The sequence below is a fragment of the Somniosus microcephalus genome, chromosome 8 (assembly GCF_052327205.1).
Source record: "Somniosus microcephalus isolate GS21.2 chromosome 8, FLI_Smic_1.0, whole genome shotgun sequence".
Classification (NCBI taxonomy): Eukaryota; Metazoa; Chordata; class Chondrichthyes; order Squaliformes; family Somniosidae; genus Somniosus; species Somniosus microcephalus.
In genome coordinates, this window is record NC_140994.1 from 270,179,320 (window position 1) to 270,202,760 (window position 23,441).

Consider the following 23,441-nt stretch of genomic DNA (forward strand, 5'->3'; position numbering starts at 1 on the left):
CCATTGGCTGTGAAGTGCTTTGGGACGTCCCGCGGTGGTGAAAGTTGCTGTCGACATTCGTTCTTCTGGACTGGGATCGAGTGCTCCGGCCACTCCCTCAATTATCTGTCCAAATCTCCCATCTGTTTTCCCCACACTATTTGCTCCACTCCCTGCCTGGACGCTCCATTCCACACGTTCACCTCGCCCCCTGCACTCTAATTAAATCTAATCCGTCTGAGCAGCTTTTCCCTTTTAAGCTTGAGCCTCTATCCCCTGGTTCAACAGTTTGTGGTAATCCTGAACATGTTATCCAGGTGTAATTGCTCAATTCCCATAAAAGATCTGGAATCTGGAGATATTCTCAGCCTTCTGTTCTCCATAGCACCTAGTCCCAGGCTCTTCTCCCACTGCTCACAGCTCAGATGTCTTGAGATCTGTGTAAATTTCCTTTGCTCTCCCTAATGCCTGGATCCTATCGAACCCAGAATTGAACCACAGCGACTTGCATTTATATAGCGCCTTTAACATAGTAAAATGTCCCAAGGCGCTTCGCAGGAGCGATTATCAAAAATTTTTTCACACCGAGCCACATTAGGTATTCGGCCAGATGACTGAAAGCTTGGTCAAGGAGGAGAGGTTCAGGGAAGGAAGTCCAGCGTTTAGGGCCTAGGTACCTGAAGGCACAGCCGCCAATGGTGGAGCGATTAAAATCGGAGCTGGGTGAGAGGCCAGAGTTGGAAGAGCGCAGAGATCTCGGATGGTTGTCGGGCTGGTGGAGATTAGAGACAGGGTAGGATGGAGGGGGCTAGGATATGGAAGGACACCAACATAAGGATGAGAATTTATTATAATCGAGGTATTGCCAGACTGGGAACCAATACAGGTCAGCGAGCACAGAGCAGATGGGGAACTTGGTGCAAGTTAAGATACCGTCCTTAAGCTGTGCCAGTGCCTCTTACAGGGGCTAAACTCCAGCTTCAGAATACGCGGGAGAGGATTGGCGCCTGTTAGACACCCCACCCTTTCCTGGCGTATAACGGGCAGCGATCTGCTGCCGTCTACTCTCTGTCCCCACCGTTCTCCCTCGGCCAACATCACTGAAACAGATGATCTGGTCATCATCACATTGCTGTTTGTGGGATCTTGCTATGGTTAGATTCTCGGTTCCTGAGCTGTAAACTGACTCACAGCCTCAAGAAATGGAAGGCGGTTTACAATTTAACTGCACCTCACCAGACACTTTATTTACTCTAATATAAAATGGCCGTGGGGATTTCATGATTGTGTTTGATAATTAACTTCACACTTTAAACCTTGTGACTGTGCCTATTGTCAAAAAGCTGAACTCGAAGCATTATTTGCAAAGTCATCGTTTTAAAAATAGCTTGCATTTATATATCGCCTTTAACGCAGTGAAACGTTCCAAGGCGCGCCACAGGAGCGTAAATCAGACACAATTTGACACGAGGCACATGAACAGATATTAGGACAGGTGACAAAAAGCTTGGTCAAAGAGGCAGGTTTTAAGGAGCGCCTTAAAGGAGGAGAGAGGGAGAGGTTTAGGGAGGGAATTCCAGAGTTTGGGCCTCGGCAGCTAAAGGCAGGGCTGCCAATGGTGGAGCGATCAAAATTGGGGATGTGCAAGTGGGCAGATTTGGAGGAGCGCAGATATCTTGGAGGGTTGTGGGGACACTTGCTGCAGAGTCTGACCCTTCACTGGGCGGGGCACTCGCTGTTCACAGCTGAACGAACGATCTGTAATGTCTTAAAAATATTGCTTCCTGTCTGCACACTTGACTTCCTGTTATGTTTTTGTTGTATTTTTGCATCAGTGTTTCTTTGCCATGAGTAATTGCTGTGTCCACATTGAATATGGGACTTTCCTCTAACATGTCATGCCGATTGTGCAACTGCGGGTGACGGTGCAGCTTTCGAAACCGTCTGTACCAGCTCGCTGTCACTTTGTGACTTCAACAATGTAAGGTTTGATTTGTCCATTAAAGTTTGTAAACCTCCGCCGCTCTCCGCACCTGTCCTCCCCCTCTCTCCGCCCCGCCACTCTCCGCACCTGTCCCTCCCCCTCTCTCTGCCCCGCCACTCTCCGCACCTGTCCTCCCCCTCTCTCCGCCCCGCCACTCTCCGCACCTGTCCCTCCCCCCCTCTCCGCCCCGCCACTCTCCGCACCTGTCCCTCCCCCTCTCTCCGCCCCGCCACTCTCCGCACCTGTCCCTCCCCCTCTCTCCGCCCCGCCACTCTCCGCACCTGTCCCTCCCCCTCTCTCCGCCCCGCCACTCTCCGCACCTGTCCCTCCCCCTCTCTCCGCCCCGCCACTCTCCGCACCTGTCCCTCCCCCTCTCTCCGCCCCGCCACTCTCCGCACCTGTCCCTCCCCCTCTCTCCGCCCCGCCACTCTCCGCACCTGTCCCTCCCCCTCTCTCCGCCCCGCCACTCTCCGCACCTGTCCCTCCCCCTCTCTCCGCCCCGCCACTCTCCGCACCTGTCCCTCCCCCTCTCTCCGCCCCGCCACTCTCCGCACCTGTCCTCCCCCTCTCTCCGCCCCCGCCACTCTCCGCACCTGTCCCTCCCCCTCTCCGCACTTGTCCCTCCCCCTCTCTCCGCCCCCGCCACTCTCCGCACCTGTCCCTCCCCCCTCTCTGCCCCCGCCACACTCCGCACCTGTCCCTCCCCCTCTCTCCGCCCCGCCACTCTCCGCACCTGTCCCTCCCCCTCCGCCCCGCCACTCTCCGCACCTGTCCCTCCCCCTCTCTCCGCCCCCTCCACTCTCCGCACCTGTCCTCCCCCTCTCTCCGCCCCGCCACTCTCCGCACCTGTCCCTCCCCCTCTCCGCACTTGTCCCTCCCCCTCTCTCCGCCCCCGCCACTCTCCGCACCTGTCCCTCCCCCCTCTCTGCCCCCGCCACACTCCGCACCTGTCCCTCCCCCTCTCTCCGCCCCGCCACTCTCCGCACCTGTCCCTCCCCCTCTCTCCGCCCCGCCACTCTCCGCACCTGTCCCTCCCCCTCTCTCCGCCCCCTCCACTCTCCGCACCTGTCCTCCCCCTCTCTCCGCCCCGCCACTCTCCGCACCTGTCCCTCCCCCTCTCTCCGCCCCGCCACTCTCCGCACCTGTCCCTCCCCTCTCTCCGCACTTGTCCCTCCCCCTCTCTCCGCCCCCGCCACTCTCCGCACCTGTCCCTCCCCCCCTCTCTGCCCCCGCCACACTCCGCACCTGTCCCTCCCCCTCTCCGCCCCGCCACTCTCCGCACCTGTCCCTCCCCCTCTCTCCGCCCCGCCACTCTCCGCACCTGTCCCTCCCCCTCTCTCCGCCCCGCCACTCTCCGCACCTGTCCCTCCCCCTCTCTCCGCCCCGCCACTCTCCGCACCTGTCCCTCCCCCCCTCTGCCCCCGCCACTCTCCGCACCTGTCCCTCCCCCTCTCTCTGCCCCCGCCACTCTCCGCACCTGTCCCTCCCCCCCTCTCTGCCCCGCCACTCTCCGCACCTGTCCCTCCCCCTCTCTCCGCCCCCGCCACTCTCCGCACCTGTCCCTCCCCCCCTCTCTGCCCCCGCCACTCTCCGCACCTGTCCCGCCCCCTCTCTCCGCCCCGCCACTCTCCGCACCTGTCCCTCCCCCTCTCTCCGCCCCGCCACTCTCCGCACCTGTCCCTCCCCCTCTCTCCGCACCTGTCCCTCCCCCTCTCTCTGCCCCCGCACCTGTCCCGCCCCCCCTCTCCGCCCCGCCACTCTCCGCACCTGTCCCTCCCCCTCTCTCCGCCCCGCCACTCTCCGCACCTGTCCCTCCCCCTCTCTCTGCCCCCGCACCTGTCCCTCCCCCTCTCTCTGTCCCCGCCACTCTCCGCACCTGTCCCTCCCCCTCTCTCCGCCCCGCCACTCTCCGCACCTGTCCCTCCCCCTCTCTCCGCACCTGTCCCTCCCCCTCTCTCTGCCCCCGCACCTGTCCCGCCCCCTCTCTCCGCCCCGCCACTCTCCGCACCTGTCCCTCCCCCTCTCTCCGCCCCGCCACTCTCCGCACCTGTCCCTCCCCCTCTCTCCGCACCTGTCCCTCCCCCTCTCTCTGCCCCCGCACCTGTCCCTCCCCCTCTCTCTGCCCCCGCCACTCTCCGCACCTGTCCCTCCCCCTCTCTCCGCACCTGTCCCTCCCACTATACGAGCCTCCCCTTGTTGCTGGGAAGGTGACCGTCCTCACTTTTGTTCTCCAGGTGATGCCCAAGCCCTCCTTCAGATCGGTTCTTGCCTCACTGTTTTATATAAAAAAAAAAAAAACTAGAATGAAAGAACTTTTATTTCTCCAGCGCCTTTCACAGCCTCAGGATGTCCCAACGTGCTTTGCAGCCAATTAAGTACTTTTTTTTTGGAAGTATAGTCACTGCTGTAATGTAGGAAACCCAACAGCCAATTTAAGCACAGCAAGCTCTCACAAACAGCTATGTGATAATGACCAGATAATCTGTTTGTGATGTTGGTTGAGGGATAAATATTGGCCCCAGGACACCGGGGAGAACTCCTCTGTTCTCCTTCGAAATAGTGCCACCCGAGAGAGCAGATGGGGCCTCGGTTTAATGTCTCATCCGAAAGACGGCACCTCCGACACTGCAGCGCTCCCTCAGTACAGCCCCTCCGACAGTGCAGCGCTCCCTCGATACTGCCCCTCCGACAGTGCAGCGCTCCCTCAGTACTGCCCCTCTGACAGTGCAGCGCTCCCTCAGCACTGCCCCTCCGACAGTGCGGCGCTCCCTCAGTACTGCCCCTCCGACAGTGCGGCGCTCCCTCAGTACTGCCCCTCCGACAGTGCGGCGCTCCCTCAGTACTGCCCCTCCGACAGTGCAGCATTCCCTCAGTACTGCCCCTCCGACAGTGCAGCGCTCCCTCAGTACTGCACTGGAGTGTCACCCTAGATTTTTCAGCTCCAGTCTCTGGGGTGAGGACTTGTTTTACTGATTTCAGTGAGCCGCATGAAGAAAGGAAGAACTTGTATTTCTATAGGGCCTTTCACGACCCCAGGACGTCCCAAACAGGGTCCGCGAGGGTGGGCGTGTTCGGGAGAGAGCACTGACACCACCAAGACGATGGTTGGTAGAGTCATAGAGTTATACAGCACAGAAAGAGGCCCTTCGGCCCATCGTGTCCGCGCCGGCCATCAAGCCCTGTCTATTCTAATCCCATTTTCCAGCATTTGGTCCAAGCCTTGTATGCTATGGCGTTTCAAGTGCTCATCTAAATGCTTCTTGAATGTTGTGAGGGTTCCTGCCTCTACCCCCCATTCAGGCAGTGAGTTCCAGATTCCAACCACCCTCTGGGTGAAAAAGTTTTCCCTCAAATCCCCTCTAAACCTCCTGCCCCTTACCTTGAATCTATGCCCCCTTGTTATTGACCCCTCTACTAAGGGGAAAAGTTCCTTTCTATCTACCCTATCTATGCCCCTCACAGTTTTGTACACCTCAATCAGGTCCCCCCTCAGCCTTCTCTGCTCTAAGGAAAACAACCCCAGCCTGTCCAGTCTCTCTTCATAGCAGAAACGCTCCAGCCCAGGTAACATCCTGGTGAATCTCCTCTGCACCCTCTCCAATGCAATCACATCCTTCCTATAGTGTGGCGACCAGAACTGCACACAGTATTCCAGCTGTGGCCTTACTAGCATTTTGTACAGCCCCATCATAACCTCCCTGCTCTTATATTCTATGCCTCGGCTAATGAAGGCAAGTATCCCATATGCCTTTTTAACCACCTTATTTACCCGTCCTGCTGCCTTCAGGGAACTATGTACATGCACTGAGTGGTTGTGGGATCTTCCGTTGCAGGAGGATGTCGGTGTGCCGGACAGGCGTGTGCTGGTCACCGGAGCGACAGGTCTGCTTGGCCGTGCTGTGTATAAGGAGTTTCTGGACAACAACTGGAACGCCGTGGGCTGCGGGTACAAAAGAGCTCGACCCAAGTTTGAGAAAGTGAACCTGCTGGATCCAGGGGCCGTGCGGAAAATCATCCAGGATTTTAAGGTACTGAACGTCAGCACATTCTGCCGGTAGCTGAAGCAGGCTTGTGAAGTAGTTGTTAACTGGGATGGGGTTCAGGGTAATGTTCCCTTTAAGCTGCGTGGCCGCGCGGGGCTCAAGAGGTCCTGCACAGCTGGCTCACTGGCTTTTAAATAGAAGAAACCGCACCTGTTGAATGGGCCGTGCGGGTCGTTTAAAGGGCTGCGCAGCCCAAAAAAAATGAACTAGTTCAGGGGGGTGACTATCTGATGGGGTTTGGAGGGGGGGTGATTCTCGCTGGGACGTGGGTCAGGGGTGACTCTCTCGCTGGGACAGGGGTCAGGGGTGACTCCCTCTTGCTGGGACGGGGGTCAGGGGTGACTCCCTCTCGCTGGGATGGGGGTCAGGGTGACTCTCTCGCTGGGGCGGGGGTGAGGGGTGACTCCCTCTCTCGCTGGGACGGGGGTCGGGTGACTCTCGCTGGGACGGGGGTTGTTGTGACTCTCGCTGGGACGGGGGTCGGGGTGACTCCCCCTCTCGCTGGGTCGGGGTGACTCCCCCTCTCGCTGGGACGGGGGTCGGGTGACTCTCGCTGGGACGGGGGTTGTTGTGACTCTCTCGCTGGGACGGGGGTCGGGGTGACTCCCCCTCTCGCTGGGTCGGGGTGACTCCCCCTCTCGCTGGGACGGGGGTCGGGTGACTCTCGCTGGGACGGGGGTTGTTGTGACTCTCTCGCTGGGACGGGGGTCGGGGTGACTCCCCCTCTCGCTGGGTCGGGGTGACTCCCCCTCTCGCTGGGACGGGGGTCGGGTGACTCTCGCTGGGACGGGGGTTGTTGTGACTCTCTCGCTGGGACGGGGGTCGGGGTGACTCCCCCTCTCGCTGGGTCGGGGTGACTCCCCCTCTCGCTGGGACGGGGGTCGGGTGACTCTCGCTGGGACGGGGGTTGTTGTGACTCTCTCGCTGGGACGGGGGTCGGGGTGACTCCCCCTCTCGCTGGGACGGGGGTCGGGGTGACTCCCTCTCTCGCTGGGACGGGGGTCGGGTGACTCTCGCTGGGACGAGGGTCAGGGGTGACTCTCGCTGGGACGAGGGTCAGGGGTGACACTCGCTGGGACGGGGTCAGGGGTGACTCTCGCTGGGACGGGGGTCAGGGGTGACTCCCCCTCTCGCTGGGACGGGGGTCAGGGGTGACTCCCTATCTCGCTGGGACGGGGGTCAGGGGTGACTCCCTCTCTCGCTGGGACGGGGGTCAGGGGTGACTCGCTGGGACGGGGGTCAGGGGTGACTCTCGCTGGGACGGGGGTCAGGGGTGACTCTCGCTGGGACGGGGTCAGGGGTGACTCTCGCTGGGACGGGGTCAGGGGTGACTCTCGCTGGGACGGGGGTCGGGTGACTCTTGCTGGGACGGGGGTCAGGGGTGACTCCCTCTCTCGCTGGGACGAGGGTCAGGGGTGACTCCCTCTCGCTGGGACGGGGGTCAGGGGTGACTCCCTCTCGCTGGGACGGGGGTCAGGGGTGACTCTCGCTGGGACGGGGGTCAGGGGTGACTCGCTCTCTAGCTGGGACGAGGGTCAGGGGTGACTCCCTCTCGCTGGGACGGGGGTCAGGGGTGACTCTCGCTGGGACGGGGGTCAGGGGTGACTCTCGCTGGGACGGGGGTCAGGGGTGACTACCTCTCGCTGGGACGGGGGTCGGGGTGACTCTCTCGCTGGGACGGGGGTCGGGCTGACTCTCGCTGGGACGGGGGTCGGGGTGACTCTCGCTGGGACGGGGGTCGGGCTGACTCTCGCTGGGACGGGGGTCGGGCTGACTCTCGCTGGGACGGGGGTCGGGCTGACTCTCGCTGGGACGGGGGTCGGGCTGACTCTCGCTGGGACGGGGGTCGGGCTGACTCTCGCTGGGACGGGGGTCGGGTGACTCTCGCTGGGATGGGGGTTGTGACTCTCTCGCTGGGACGGGGGTCGGGGTGACTCCCCCTCTCGCTGGGACGGGGGGTCGGGGTGACTCCCTCTCTCTCGCTGGGACGGGGGTCGGGTGACTCTCGCTGGGACGAGGGTCAGGGGTGACTCTCGCTGGGACGAGGGTCAGGGGTGACACTCGCTGGGACGGGGTCAGGGGTGACTCTCGCTGGGACGGGGGTCAGGGGTGACTCCCCCTCTCGCTGGGACGGGGGTCAGGGGGTGACTCCCTATCTCGCTGGGACGGGGGTCAGGGGTGACTCCCTCTCTCGCTGGGACGGGGGTCAGGGGTGACTCTCGCTGGGACGGGGTCAGGGGTGACTCGCTGGGACGGGGGTCAGGGGTGACTCTCGCTGGGACGAGGGTCAGGGGTGACTCTCGCTGGGACGGGGTCAGGGGTGACTCTCGCTGGGACGGGGTCAGGGGTGACTCGCTGGGACGAGGGTCAGGGGTGACTCTCGCTGGGACGGGGTCAGGGGTGACTCTCGCTGGGACGGGGTCAGGGGTGACTCTCGCTGGGACGGGGTCAGGGGTGACTCGCTGGGACAGGGTCGGGTGACTCTTGCTGGGACGGGGGTCAGGGGTGACTCCCTCTCTCGCTGAGACGGGGGTCAGGGGTGACTCCCTCTCGCTGGGACGGGGGTCAGGGGTGACTCTCGCTGGGACGGGGGTCAGGGGTGACTCTCGCTGGGACGGGGGTCGGGGTGACTCTCGCTGCGACGGGGGTCGGGCTGACTCTCGCTGGGACGGGGGCCGGGGTGACTCTCGCTGGGACGGGGGTCAGGGCTGACTCTCTCGCTGGGACGGGGGTCAGGGGTGACTCTCGCTGGGACGGGGGTCGGGCTGACTCTCGCTGGGACGGGGGTCGGGCTGACTCTCGCTGGGACGGGGGTCGGGGTGACTCTCTCGCTGGGACGGGGGTCGGGGTGACTCTCGCTGGGACGGGGGTCGGGCTGACTCTCGCTGGGACGGGGGTCGGGGTGACTCTCTCGCTGGGACGGGGGTCGGGGTGACTCTCTCGCTGGGACGGGGGTCGGGGTGACTCTCGCTGGGACGGGGGTCGGGGTGACTCTCGCTGGGACGTGGGTCGGGGTGACTCTCGCTGGGACGGGGGGCGGGGTGACTCTCGCTGGGACGGGGGTCGGGGTGACTCTCGCTGGGACGGGGGGCGGGGTGACTCCCTCTCTTACTGGGACGGGGGTCGGGGTGACTCTCGGGTTGAGGGGCTCACTATTTAGAATGTCGGGTACCCTCCGGTTTCTCGCACACATGGCCACTCTTTGTGTGAATCTAAAGTCGCACTGGCTATTGGTTGACTATTTGACCATGAAGGCATCACAGGCAAGGCCCCCGCTGTCCTCACACGATGCCCAGAAACATGCCCCTTCCTGCAGGGCCATTGGCTGGTGGCCAGGGGCTTCCTTCCCCAGCTGGGATCAGGTCTTTAAGCAAGTACCGGTGATCACAACTGGAGTCTGCACAGAACGATGGACGAGAGAATCTGCATGGAATTAAAGAAAGAACTCGTGTTTCTCCAGCGCCTTTCACAACCTCCAAATGTCCCAAATCGCTTCACAGCCAATGAAGTACTTTTGAAGTGTAGTCACTGTTTTAACGTAGGAAGTGCGGCAGCCAATTCAGGCACAGCAAGACCCCACAAACAGCAATGTGATAATGACCAGATCATCTGTTTTAGGATGTTGGTTGATGGATGAATATTGGCCCCAGGACACCGGAGAGAACTCCCCCTGCTCTTCAAAATAGTGGCCGTGGGATCTTTTACATCCACCTGAGAGGGCAGACGAAGCCTCGGTTTAACGTCTCATCCAAAAGACGACACCTCCCTCAGTGCTGCCCCTCCGACAGTGCGGCGCTCCCTCAGTGCTGCCCCTCCGACAGTGCAGCGCTCCCTCAGTGCTGCCCCTCCGACAGTGCAGCGCTCCCTCAGTACTGCCCCTCCGACAGTGCGGATCTCCCTCAGTACTGCCCCTCCGACAGTGCGGCGCTCCCTCAGCACTGTCCCTCCGACAGTGCGGCGCTCCCTCAGCACTGTCCCTCCGACAGTGCGGCGCTCCCTCAGTACTGCAACTCTTTTCCACAAATGGCAATTGCCGCTGGATCAATTGTTAATTTTAAATCTGAGATTGATAGATTTTTGTTAACCAAAGGTATTAAGGGATATGGGACAAAGGCGGGTGGATGGAGTTAGGTCGCCGATCAGCCATGATCTGATTGAATGTGGAACAAGCTCGAGGGGCTGAATGGCCTCCTCCTGTTCCTGTTAACTTACAGGCATTCTCACTATACACCAGACTTTAGTCGATAGAGTTGCAGGTCTTGTGTTGTGGGTGGGAAGTTGTTCAATTCATTGTATTGTGTCATGTAACAGACAACGTATCAGCGAGGACTCTTATACAGTGACATCATCAAAGGCTGTTTCCATTTGCTGGTACTCTTGTGATTTACAATTTTATTATCCATATCTTTTTAAATTTATGGGCTAATATTGTATCCTACTGTATCATGAGCTTATGGGTGAAACCATTCATTCATGGGATATAAATCATTAACCCATGGCTCCTCATGTAGTGTTTGATGGGGACAGTGTAGAGGGAGCTTTACTCTGTATCTGACCCATGCTGTACCTGCCCTGGGAGTGTTTGATGGGACAGTGTAGAGGGAGCTTTACTCTGTATCTAACCCGTACTGTACCTGCCCTGGGAGTGTTTGATGGGACAGTGTAGAGGGAGCATTACTCTGTATCTAACCTGTGCTGTACCTGCCCTGGGAGTGTTTGATGGGACAGTGTAGAGGGAGCTTTACTCTGTATCTAACCCGTGCTGTACCTGCCCTGGGAGTGTTTGATGGGACAGTGTAGAGGGAGCATTACTCTGTATCTAACCCGTGCTGTACCTGCCCTGGGAGTGTTTGATGGGACAGTGTAGAGGGAGCTTTACTCTGTATCTAACTCGTGCTGTACCTGCCCTGGGAGTGTTTGATGGGGACAGTGTAGAGGGAGCTTTACTCTGTATCTAACCCGTGCTGTACCTGCCCTGGGAGTGTTTGATGGGACAGTGTAGAGGGAGCTTTACTCTGTATCTAACCCGTGCTGTACCTGCCCTGGGAGTGTTTGATGGGACAGTGTAGAGGGAGCATTACTCTGTATCTAACCCGTGCTGTACCTGCCCTGGGAGTGTTTGATGGGACAGTGTAGAGGGAGCTTTACTCTGTATCTAACTCGTGCTGTACCTGCCCTGGGAGTGTTTGATGGGGACAGTGTAGAGGGAGCTTTACTCTGTATCTAACCCGTGCTGTACCTGCCCTGGGAGTGTTTGATGGGACAGTGTAGAGGGAGCTTTACTCTGTATCTAACCCGTGCTGTACCTGCCCTGGGAGTATTTGATGGGACAGTGTAGAGGGAGCTTTACTCTGTATCTAACTCGTGCTGTACCTGCCCTGGGAGTGTTGTTCCTCAGCACAATATACCAACAATGACTTGAAGGAAGAAGACCAGTTGTGTGTCTGTTCGCTTTACACACCGTCTCTATTGATACAGCTTGCAGGTTCTCAACTGATGCTCTTCCTTGAATTAAAAAGAACTTGTCTTCTTCCTTGAGAAAGGCCATTTGGCCAGCCAAACCTGCTTGATCCAGTGTCCCTCCTGTGGTCCCCTCCCCAACGTGTTGATCTCCTGCTTTAATAGACACCAGGCTCCTCACCCTACCTTCCCTGAAGAGTAAAATCAAGCTGTGCTGTTGAAACCTGTAGGTTTACCTTCAGGAACGGCGCTGGGTATTGGTTGGAAACTGACTGCGGGTCTTGTGTTAATCCTGTTACAGCCGCAAGCTGTTATACACTGTGCTGCGGAGCGGAGACCTGATGTAGTGGAGAGTCAGCCCGAATACGCCAGGCAGTTGAATGTAAGCACCTCTGGATGCATAGCCAAGGAGTCAGGTATTAAAACTCTTTGTGGGCTCGTTTGCTTAAGAAATAGTCCTTGATGGTTCTAACCTGAAGCAGTGTCTGTGGGACAGCAGTACGACTTGTTCAAAGTCCTCAGCCAGTTGTTTTTCATTCTCTGGGTGTGGCGTTGCTGGGAAGGCCGGCATTTATAGCCTAGTTATTCTGAGAAGGTGGTGACGCAACTGAGTAGCTTCCTAGGCCTCTTCCAGGGCAAGGCTGGATGGCATCTATTTTAATGCAAGGAGTCTTGCAAATAAGGTGGATGAACTGAAGGTGTTGATAAACACATGGGAGTATGATATTGTTGCTATCACGGAGACATGGTTGAGGGAAGGGCAAGACTGGCAGCTCAATATTCCGGGGTACAGAATCTTCAGGCGAGACAGAGGGGGAGGTATAAGAGGAGGGGGTGTCGCAATATTAATTAAGGAGTCAATTACTGCAGTAAGGAGGGATGATATATTAGCAGGGTCCTCTAATGAGGCCATATGGGTGGAGCTTAAAAACAAAAAGGGGGCAAGCACTTTGCTGGGAGTGTACTATAGGCCTCCAAACAGTCAGGGGGAGATAGAGGAACAGATATGTAGGCAAATCTCAGAGAAATGTGCAAATAATAGGGTAATAATAATGGGGGATTTCAACTTCCCCAATATTAACTGGGATAGTCAGAGTGTGAAAGGCTCAGAGGGTGTAGAATTCTTAAAGTGCATCCAGGAGAGCTTTTTGAGCCAGCATGTAGAAAGTCCTACAAGAGAGGGGGCGGTACTGGACCTAATTCTAGGGAATGTGGCCGGCCAAGTGGAAAAAGTGCTAGTAGGTGAGCACTTTGGTGATAGTGACCATAATATGGTAAGATTTAAGGTGGTCATGGAAAAGGACAGGGATGGGCCGGAAATAAAGGTTCTAAATTGGGGGAAGGCCGATTTTAATAGGATAAGGCAGGATCTGGCCAAAATGGACTGGGATCAGCTACTTGTAGGAAAATCCGCATCGGAGCAATGGGAGGCTTTCAGAAGGGAGATTGAGATCATACAATGGCAACATGTTCCCGTAAAGGTCAAGGGTGGTTCCAAAAACCACAGGGAACCTTGGATGTCAGGGGATATACGAGAATGGATTAGGAAAAAAAGGAGGGCTTTTGGTAGATACAAAAGGCTAAAGACGGAGGAAGCCCTAGAGGAGTACAAAAAGTGCAGGGGGATACTTAAAAAAGAAATTAGGAGATCAAGGAGGGGCCATGAAATAACACTGGCAAGCAAAACAAAGGAAAATCCGAAGATGTTTTATAAGTATATTAAGGGTAAGAGGATAACTAGGGAAAAAATAGGGCCCATTAGGGACAAAAGTGGCAATCTGTGTGTGGAGCCGGAAGATGTAGGAGGGGTTCTAAATGAATTTTTTGCATCTGTTTTCACTATGGAGAAGGACGATGTAGACATAGAAATAGGGCGGGGGGACTGTGATATGCTCGAACATATTAACATTGAGAGGGAGGAGGTATTGGCGGTTTTAGCTGGCCTAAAAATGGATAAATCCCCAGGCCCGGATGAAATGTATCCCAGGCTGCTGTGTGAGGCAAAGGAGGAGATTGCGGGGGCTCTAACACATATATTCAGGACCTCTCTGGCCACAGGGGATGTGCCAGAGGACTGGAGAACCGCTAATGTAGTACCATTATTCAAGAAGGGTAGTAGGGAAAAACCGGGGAACTACAGGCCAGTGAGCCTAACATCAGTGGTAGGAAAATTATTGGAAAAAATCCTGAGGGACAAAATTTGTCTCCACTTGGAGAGGCAAGGATTAATCAGGGATAGTCAACATGGCTTTGTCAAGGGAAGATCATGTCTGACTAATTTGATTGAATTTTTTGAGGGGGTACTAGGTGTGTGGATGAGGGTAACGCAGTGGATGTGGTATACATGGATTTCAGTAAGGCCTTCGATAAAGTCCCGCACAGGAGACTGGTCAAGAAGGTAAGAGCCCATGGAATCCAGGGTGCCTTGGCACATTGGATACAAAACTGGCTTAGTGGCAGAAGGCAGAGGGTGATGGTCGAAGGTTGTTTTTGTGACTGGAAGCCTGTGGCCAGTGGGGTACCACAGGGATCGGTGCTGGGTCCCTTGCTGTTTGTGGTCTACATTAATGACTTGGATATGAATGTAAAGGGTATGATCAGTAAGTTCGCGGATGATACAAAAATTGGTAGGGTGGTAAATAGCGAGGAGGGTAGCCTCAGTCTGCAGGACGATATAGATGGGTTGGTCAGATGGGCGGAACAGTGGCAAATGGAATTTAACCCGGAAAAGTGCGAGGTGATGCACTTTGGGGGGACTAACAAGGCAAAGGAATACACAATGAATGGAAAGACCCTAGGCAAGACGGAGGGTCAGAGGGATCTGGGTGTGCAAGTACACAGATCCCTGAAGGCGGCGGAACAGGTGGATAAGGTGGTAAAAAAGGCATATGGGATACTTGCCTTCATTAGCCGAGGCATTGAATATAAGAGCAAGGAGGTTATGATGGAGCTGTATATAACACTGGTTAGGCCACAGCTGGAATACTGTGTGCAGTTCTGGTCGCCACACTACAGGAAGGATGTGATCGCGTTGGAGAGGGTGCAGAGGAGGTTCACCAGGATGTTACCAGGGCTGGAGGGCTTCAGCTATGAAGAGAGACTGGGCAGATTGGGTTTGTTTTCCTTGGAGCAGAGGAGGCTGAGGGGGGACATGATTGAGGTGTACAAAATTATGAGGGGCATAGATAGGATGGATGCTGAGGAGCTTTTTCCCTTAGTAGAGGGGTCAATAACTAGGGGGCATAGATTCAAGGTAAAGGGCGGGAGGTTTAGAGGGGATTTGAGAAAGAACTTTTTCACCCAGAGGGTGGTTGGAGTCTGGAACTCACTGCCTGAAAGGGTTGTGGAGGCAGAAACCCTCACAACATTTAAGAAGCATTTGGATGTGCACTTGAAATGCCATAGCATACAAGGCTACGGGCCAAATGCTGGAATATGGGATTAGATTAGACAGGGCTTGATGGCCGGCACGGACACGATGGGCCGAAGGGCCTCTATCCGTGCTGTATTACTCTATGACTCTAATTCGAGTCTCCTATAGGTCCAGACCAGGTAAGGACAACAAATTTCCTTCCCCAAAGGACATTAATTAAACACGGTAGCAAAATACTGCGGATGCTGGAAATCCGAAATAACAACAGAAAATGCTGGAAAAACTCAGCAGGCCCTCCGGCAACATCCGTGGACAGAGAAACAGAGTTAACGTTTCAGGTCGAAACCCTTCGTCAGGACTGAGAAACACAGGAAATGAAACAGAAAGTATGGGGGAGGGGATGAAAGAACAAAAGGGAAGGTCTGAGAGGTGAAGAGACATTAAGAGATATTCAAGGCGAGACGAGATGGTAATAGGACAGGTAAAGAGACAAAGGATGGCTCTAGATTAGGTGTGAAATGCGCTGGCAGAGTACAGCTGCCATGTGGGAGAGAGAAAAAGGGGGAAGGGCCAAAACAAAGGTGTGGATAAAAAATATATAAAAGTATAATAGGGGCCAAGGTTATGATCTGAAATTGGTGAATTCTATGTTGAGTCCGGAAGGCTGTAAAGTGCCTAATCGGAAGATGAGGTGCTGTTCCTCGAGTTTACGTTGAGCTTCCGTGGAACAATGCAAGAGGCTGCGGACGGTGAGGTCTGAGTGGGAATGGAGCGGTGAATTAAAGTGACAGGCGACCGGAAGCATTAATTAAACAGTTGGGTTTGTACGACAATCCGACAGCTTCACAGTCGCTCTTACTGATTCCGGCTTTTTATTTCCAGATTTTTTAAATTGAACTCTGATTCTCAAACTGCCCTGGTGGGATTCGAACTCCCGATCGCTGCCGTCCTTACCCGGTCTGGCCTACATGTGACTCTTAACTGCCCTCTGCAGTGGCCTAGCCAGTCGCTCTCTGGTGTATCGCCACCTTCTCGGGGCAACTAGGGGTGGGCAATGAATGCGGCCTTGCCAGCGACAGCCACACCCAGAGAACAAATAATTAAAAAAAAAAAAAAAAAAAGGACTTGAGGATGGTGCTGGGGGTGGGGCGCGTGGAATCGTACCCCAACAAGGGTCTGTGCCTTCAGGAGTGGGACGGGGGAGAAAGAGGGAGAAATGGTGCCCAAAAGAACACACAATTAAATGTGAAATGAGCAGAATTTGACCAGTTTGAAACTATTTGCAATTACATTTTTAAAAAAAGCTGTTCTGTCCATTCCTTGCAGCTGCAATCGGAGCATTCCTCATCTACATGAGCACAGATTACATCTTCGACGGATCGCACCCGCCTTATCGAGAAAATGATGCCCCGAACCCCCTCAATCTCTACGGGAAATCCAAACTGGAAGGGGAGAGGCTGGTTTTGCAAAATCACCCGGGTGAGGCAGGAATCCAGCTCCTGCACACTGTGATTGTGGTTGGCTGCAGGATCCTGAGACTAGGGCTTACTGGGATAAAGCAGTGAAATAACTGGGGGGAATGTTAATAAAGAACAGGAGCAGGGAATGCCATTAAGACACAAGTCTGTCCCACTTCAATGGTTGTCAACTGGCCTCTCATCAAGTCCCTCAACCCCGTCTCTCTCTGCAGGAACACACCTGATTGTCTCTCGAATCTTTTCCCTAGTTCCTCCATTCTTCTCTGTGCATTCTCGGCCTTGGCCCTGAGCCGATCAAACCTCGACGTATCCATCTCTGAAACATGCCCCTCTCTTGCGCTCTGCTGCTGAAGTTGTAATCCACACCGTCACTCCAATGGCTCAGTTCCTCAGTGTCCCATCCCTCGCCACCATTCACAAACCTAATGCTGTCCAGTACTTTGCACTCCGTGTCCCGTCTCGCACACAGACCCACACTCTGTCCTTGTCAAGTCCCACTGGCTTCCTTTCCCCATGTGCGTTGACTTGGCCTTCACCCTCGTATCCCTCCACATTACACAGGAACAGGAGGAGGCCCCTCGAGCCTGTTCCGCCATCCAATGGCTGATCTGTATCTTGACTCCTGTGAGCTTCTCTAGCTGTATGTCCCAACTTCCACCCCACGCTCTCTGCTCAGAATACTTGTCCGCCTGACCCCCCTCTCCCCTCCCCCTCCATTTCCACCATCAGAGGATGATGCCTCAGTCATTGCACCCTTACTTTGCCCTCGCAATCTCTGTCCCTTCAAAAACCACCTTTTAAAAAAAATTGATTCCTGGGATGTGGGCCTCGCTGGCAAGGCCGGCATTTATTGCCCATCCGTAATCGCCCTTGAGAAGGTGGTGGTGAGCCGCCTCCTGGAACCGCTGCAGTCCGTGTGGTGAAGGTGCTCCCACAGTGCTGTTAGGGAGGGAGTTCCAGGATTTTGGCCCAGCGACGATGAAGGATCGGCGATATACTTTCAAGTCAGGATGGTGTGTGACTTGGAGGGGAACTTGGAGGTGGTGGTGTTCCCATGCGCCTGCTGCCCTTGTCCTTCTAGGTGGAGGAGGTCGCGGGTTTGGGAGGTGCTGCCGAAGAAGCCTTGGTGAGTTGCTGCAGTGCATCTTGTAGATGGTACACACTGCAGCCACGGTGCGCCGGTGGTGGAGGGAGTGAATGTTTAAGGTGGTGGATTCGCCATTCAGTGAGATCATGGCTGATCTGTGACCTAACTCCATACACCCGCCTTTGGCCCCTATCCCTCTTTGGTTAACAGAAAGCTATCAATCTCCGATTTAAAATTAACAATTGATCCAGCATCAATTGCCCATTGTGGAAGAGAGTTCCAAACTTCTACCACCCTTTGTGTGTAGAAGTGTTTCCTAATTTCACTCCTGAAAGGTCTGGCTCTAATTTTTAGACTCTGCCCCCTAGTCCTAGACTCCCCAACCAGCGGAAATAGTTTCTCTCTCTCTACCCTATCTGTTCCTCTTAATACCCTGAAAACTTCGATCGGATCACCCCTTAACCTTCTAAATTCTAGGGAATACAACCCTAGTTTGTGTAATAACAACAGAAAATGCTGGAAAAACTCAGCAGGTCAGGCAACATCCGTGGACAGAAATTTGAGTTCTCCGAGTTTGTGTAATCTCTCCTCGTAATTTAACCCTCGAAGCCCGGGTATCATTCTGGTAAACCTACGCTGCACTCCCTCCAAGGCCAGTATATCTTTCCTAAGGTGTGGGGCCCAGAACTGCTCCCAGTGCTCCAGGTGTGGTCTAACCAGGGCTTTGTACAGCTGCAGCATAACTTCTACTCCCTTGTACTCTAGTCCTCTCGATATAAAGGACAGCATTCTATTAGATTTTTGATTATTTCCTGTACCTGTTCCTGACATTTTAATGATCGATGTACCTGGACTCTCCCCAAGTTTCTTTGGACCTCCACTGTTTTTAGCCTTTCACCATTTAGAAAGTACCCTGTTCGATCCTTTTTAGGTCCAAAGTGGATGACCTCACATTTGCCGACACTGAAATCCATTTGCCAGTTTTGCCCATTCACTTAATCTGTCGATATCCCTCTGTAATTTTATGCTTCCCTCTACACTGCCTACAATGCCGCCTATCTTTGTGTCATCGGCAAATTGGGATATATGACTTTCTATCTCATCATCTAAGTCATTAATAAATACGGTGAATAGTTGAGGTCCCAACACAGACACCACTAGTCACATCCTGCCAATTTGAGCACGTACCCGCATGGGCCCTAGCTATGCCTGCCTTTTCGTGGGATATGTGGAACATTCTTTGTTCCAGTCCTACTGAGGTCCCCTCCCTCACCTCTTTTTCCGGTACATTGATGACTGTATCGGTGCCGTTTCCTGCTCTCGCCCTGAACTAGAAAATTTCATTCACTTTGCTTCCAATTTCCACCCTTCCCTCACCTTCACATGGTCCATCTCCGACTCTTCCCTTCCCTTCCTTGACTTCTCTGTCTCCATTTCTGGGGATACGTTATTGACCAATATTCACTATAAGCCCACTGACTCCCACAGCTACCTGGACTACACTTCCTCCCACCGTGCCTCCTGTAAGGACTCTTCCATTCTCCCAGTTTCTCTGTCTCCGCCGCATCTGCTCCGACGATGCCACCTTCCACACCAGTGCTTCCGACATGTCTTCCTTTTTCCTCAACTGAGGATTCCCCTCTATTGTGGTTGACACGGCCCTCGACAGTGTCCGTTCTATCTCCCACACTTCTGCCCTCACCCCTGCCCCTCCCTCCCAGAACCATGATAGGGTTCCCCTTGTCCTCACCTTTCACCCCACCAGCCTCCACATTCAATGGATCATCCTCCGCCATTTCCGCCACCTCCAACGTGATCCCACCACCAAACACATCTTCCCCTCCCCTTTCAGCATTCTGTAGGGACCGCTCCCTCCAAGACTCCCTAGTCCACTCCTCGATCGCCCCCAACACCCGTTCCCCTTCGCCCGGCACCTTCACATGCAAGCGCAGGAGATGCAACACCTGCCCCTATACCTCCCCCCTTCCCACTGTCCAGGGCCCCAAACACCCCTTCCAGGTGAAACAACGATTTACTTGTACTTCTTGCAATCTAGTATACTGTATTCGCTGCTCACGATGCGGTCTCCTCTACATTGGGGAGACCAAACGCAGATTGGGTGACCGCTTTGTGGAACACCTCCGTTCAGTCCGTAAGGGTGACCCCGAGCTTCCGGTCGCCTGTCATTTTAATTCTCCGCTTCACTCCCACTCAGACCTCACTGTCCTCGGCCTATTACATTGTTCCAATGAAGCTCAACGTGAGCTCGAGGAACAGCACCTCATCGTTCGATTAGGCACTTTACAGCCTTCCGGACTCAACATTGAGAGCAACAATTTCGGACCATAACCTCGGCCCCTATCTTTTTTTTCATTTTTATTTTCTCTCTCACAGGGCAGCTGTTGATTCTGCCATTGTCATTTACACCTCATCCAGAGTCATCTTTTGTTTCTTTACGTGTCCCATTACCATCTCCTTTTGCCTCGCACCATTAGCCATTTTATCTCGTAATCTCTCCTGCCTTCCATCCTATCACAGACCTTCCCTTTTGTTCTTTCCTCCCCTCCCCCCTTGCCCTGCCCCGACACTCGCTTAAAAACCTGTTACTTCTCCGGGGGGGGGTTCGCTCTGTCCAGTGCGGGGGGGGGGGGTTCGCTCTCCAGTGCGGGGGGGGGGGGTGGTTCACTCTGTCCAGTGCGGGGGGAGGTTCACTCTGTCCAGTGCGGGGGGGGGGGGGGGTTCACTCTGTCCAGTGCGGGGGGGGGGGGGTTCACTCTGTCCAGTGCGGGGGGGGGTTCACTCTGTCCAGTGCGGGGGGGGGTTCACTCTGTCCAGTGCGGGGGGGGTGTTCACTCTGTCCAGTGCGGGGGGGAGGTTCACTCTGTCCAGTGCGGGGGGGGGGGGTTCACTCTGTCCAGTGCGGGGGGGGGGGGGGTTCACTCTGTCCAGTGCGGGGGGGGGGGGGGTTCACTCTGTCCAGTGCGGGGGGGGGTTCACTCTGTCCAGTGCGGGGGGGGTGTTCACTCTGTCCAGTGCGGGGGGGTGTTCACTCTGTCCAGTGCAGGGGGGGGTTCACTCTGTCCAGTGCGGCGGGGGGGTTCACTCTGTCCAGTGCGGGGGGGGTTCACACTGTCCAGTGCGGGGGGGGTTCACTCTGTCCAGTGCGGGGGGGGGGGTTTGCTCTGTCCAGTGCGGGGGGGGGGTTCGCTCTGTCCAGTGCGGGGGGGGGGGGTTCGCTCTGTCCAGTGCGGGGGGGGGTTCGCTCTGTCCAGTGCGGGGGGGGGGGGTTCGCTCTGTCCAGTGCGGGGGGGGGGGGTTCGCTCTGTCCAGTGCGGGGGGGGTTCGCTCTGTCCAGTGCGGGGGGGTTCGCTCTGTCTAGTGCGGGGGGGTGTTGACTCTCTCTCTCCGGGTTTCAGGTGCTGCGGTTCTCAGAGTCCCAGTCCTTTACGGTGGGGTAGAGAAGCTGGAGGAAAGTGCAGTGACTGTATTATTTGGAAAAGTGCAGTCCTCGAACACAGTGGCCAGCATGGACCACTGGCAGCAGCGATTTCCCACCCACGTCGCCGATGTGGCCCGAGTGTGCCGGCAGATGTGCGAGCGCAGAATACAGGTACGCATAGCGGACACAGTGCATTGGCAGCAACCACTTCCATCTGTTGCCCAGTTTAACGCTCTCTGGAATGCTTCATTCAAACTCAATAAGCATGTTTCATTTTGTGCTATTATCCAGGGAAGTGTTTTTTTTCTCATTCCTATTTCCAAGTGATTTTAAAGTTCCAGAAACCCAGAAAATGTGTTTTTTTCCCCCCTCTTGTAGCCAGAGCAACGATCCATCACTCCATTCCTCCTCGTTTACAGTTCCAGCGTTTGTAGACTCAGAATCATAGAAAGTTACAGCACAGAAGGAGGCCATTCGGCCCCTCGTGTCTGTGCCGGCCGACAAAGAGCTCTCCAGCCTAATCCCACTTTCCAGCTCTTGGTCCGTAGTCCTGTGGGTTACGGCACTTCCAGTGCATATCCAAGTACTTTTTAAATGTGATGAGGGTTTCTGCCTCTCCCACCCTTTCAGGCAGTGAGTTCCAGACCCCCACCACCCTCTGGGTGAAGAAAGTTCTCCTCCACTCCCCTCTAATCCTTCCCCCAATTACTTTAAATCTATGCCCCCTGGTTATTGACCTCTCTGCTAAGGGAAATCGGTCCTTCCTATCCACTCTATCGAGGCCCCTCATAATTTTATACACCTCAATTAAACCTCCCCTCAGCCTCGTCTGTTCCAAAGAAAACAACCCCATCCTATCCAAGCATCCTTCCGCATAGCTAAAATTCTCCAGTCCTGGCAACACCCTCGTAAATCTCCTCTGCACCCTCTCTAGTGCAATCACATCCTTCCTGTAATGTGGTGACCAGAACTGCACGCAGTACTCTAGCTGTGGCCTGACCAGCATTGAAGTGGACCCTGAACTCTTATAGTCATAGAGTTATACAGCACAGAAAGAGGCCCTTCGGCCCATCGTGTCCGCGCCGGCCATCAAGCCCTGTCCATTCTAATCCCATTTTCCAGCACTTGGTCCGTAGCCTTGTATGCTATGGCGTTTCAAGTGCTCATCTAAATACTTCTTGAATGTTGTGAGGGTTCCTGCCTCTACCACCCTTTCAGGCAGTGAGTTCCAGATTCCAACCACCCTCTGGGTGAAAAAGTTTTTCCTCAAATCCCCTCTTCAGTGAAGCAGTTCCAAATGGTTTGAACTTTATTTGATTTTATTGTTTTTAATCTTTCTCCTCATTCAGAATTTCTCCCCATTGTCTGCCTCTTAACAGGACCCGTCGATCAGCGGAGTTTTCCACTGGTCTGGGAACGAGCGAATGACCAAGTACGAGATCGCTTGCACAATGGCAGACATCTTCAATCTCCCAAGCAGCCACCTGCATCCGGTAAGTGCGAGCGGTTTCTGTCTGGCGCTTTATCGTGCGCTTGTAATCCCGTGTACCGAGCTGTTGCTCAATGGGTCAGTGCCTGGTCACCCAGTGCCGTCCTGCACCTTGCAGGTGAGGAATGGTTCCAGTTCTGACCGTCTGGACCTCAGCTCAGCTTGCTGACCACGGACGAAGTGGTGACAGGGCCGCTGTCTCCGGGAGGAGAGACGCCAGCCAGTGATTGCTGTCCAGGGATCCCAGCTGGGAATTGTGTGTTTGGACATCGGGAGGGGTTTGAAACCGGCCAAGCTGTGATTTCCCTCTGATGAAACGAAACTGCTGGATGAAAGGTTATTATCTGTCCTTCCCTCTCTACTGATGCTGCCTGACCTGCTGTGTATTTCCAGCATTTTCTCTTCTACACTAACTGCTGCAGGTCTGAGGTACGAACAGATGTTGCTGGATATCCACGGCAGGTCCGCCAGTATTGTAACGAAGGCAAGGCGGGTGTAACCCTTCGTCTGACAGGGTTTCCCCTCTGACCGCCGTCCCTATGGAGTCTCCGAGGTGACGGTGTTAGTAGAGGGTGTCCAGAGTTTGTGGAACCGCAGGAGGTGTCGGTCTGCTTGTGAGGGAGGACCAGGGAATTGGTGCAAAATGTGCACCTCTATTTCTGGCAGGGGTGAGGCCCCCCAAGACATTTCCATCCGTTCCGTGTGACATCTAGAGAGAACGGTGACATTGCCACCTGGGGCTCTGCCTGTTTATGGTAAAATAAAAGTTTTTTGATCACTAGATAGTTTACAAATTGGGTGTGTTAGTGTAGTGGTTATGTAACTGGATTAGTAATCCAGAGTACACGAGCTCAGATCCCACCGTTCCTTCATCGTCGCTGGGTCAAAATCCTGGAACTCCCTCCCTAACAGCACTGTGGGAGCACCTTCACCACACGGACTGCAGCGGTTCAAGAAGGCGGCTCACCACCACCTTCTCGAGGGGCAACTAGGAATGGGCAATAAATGCCGGCCTTGCCAGCGACACCCACATCCCAAGAATACAAAATGTCAGTTTCAAAAGTTGTATTCAGTTTATTAAAAAAATCATCTGGAAATGAAAAACTGGT

General features: G+C 55.1%; 1 protein-coding gene across 2 annotated transcripts in view; it reads left to right on the top strand.

The window, feature by feature from the left end:
- Window positions 1-23,441, top strand: part of mat2b (methionine adenosyltransferase 2 non-catalytic beta subunit methionine) — a 54,651-nt gene that overhangs the window by 14,684 nt on the left and 16,526 nt on the right. For both annotated transcript variants that reach the window (XM_085996078.1, XM_085996077.1), the window contains exons 2-6: window positions 5,797-5,991; window positions 11,768-11,882; window positions 16,166-16,318; window positions 20,821-21,014; window positions 22,223-22,336. In XM_085996078.1, the coding sequence (XP_085852204.1) occupies window positions 5,797-5,991; window positions 11,768-11,882; window positions 16,166-16,318; window positions 20,821-21,014; window positions 22,223-22,336 (771 nt within the window). The remainder of the gene's footprint in view (window positions 1-5,796; window positions 5,992-11,767; window positions 11,883-16,165; window positions 16,319-20,820; window positions 21,015-22,222; window positions 22,337-23,441) is intronic.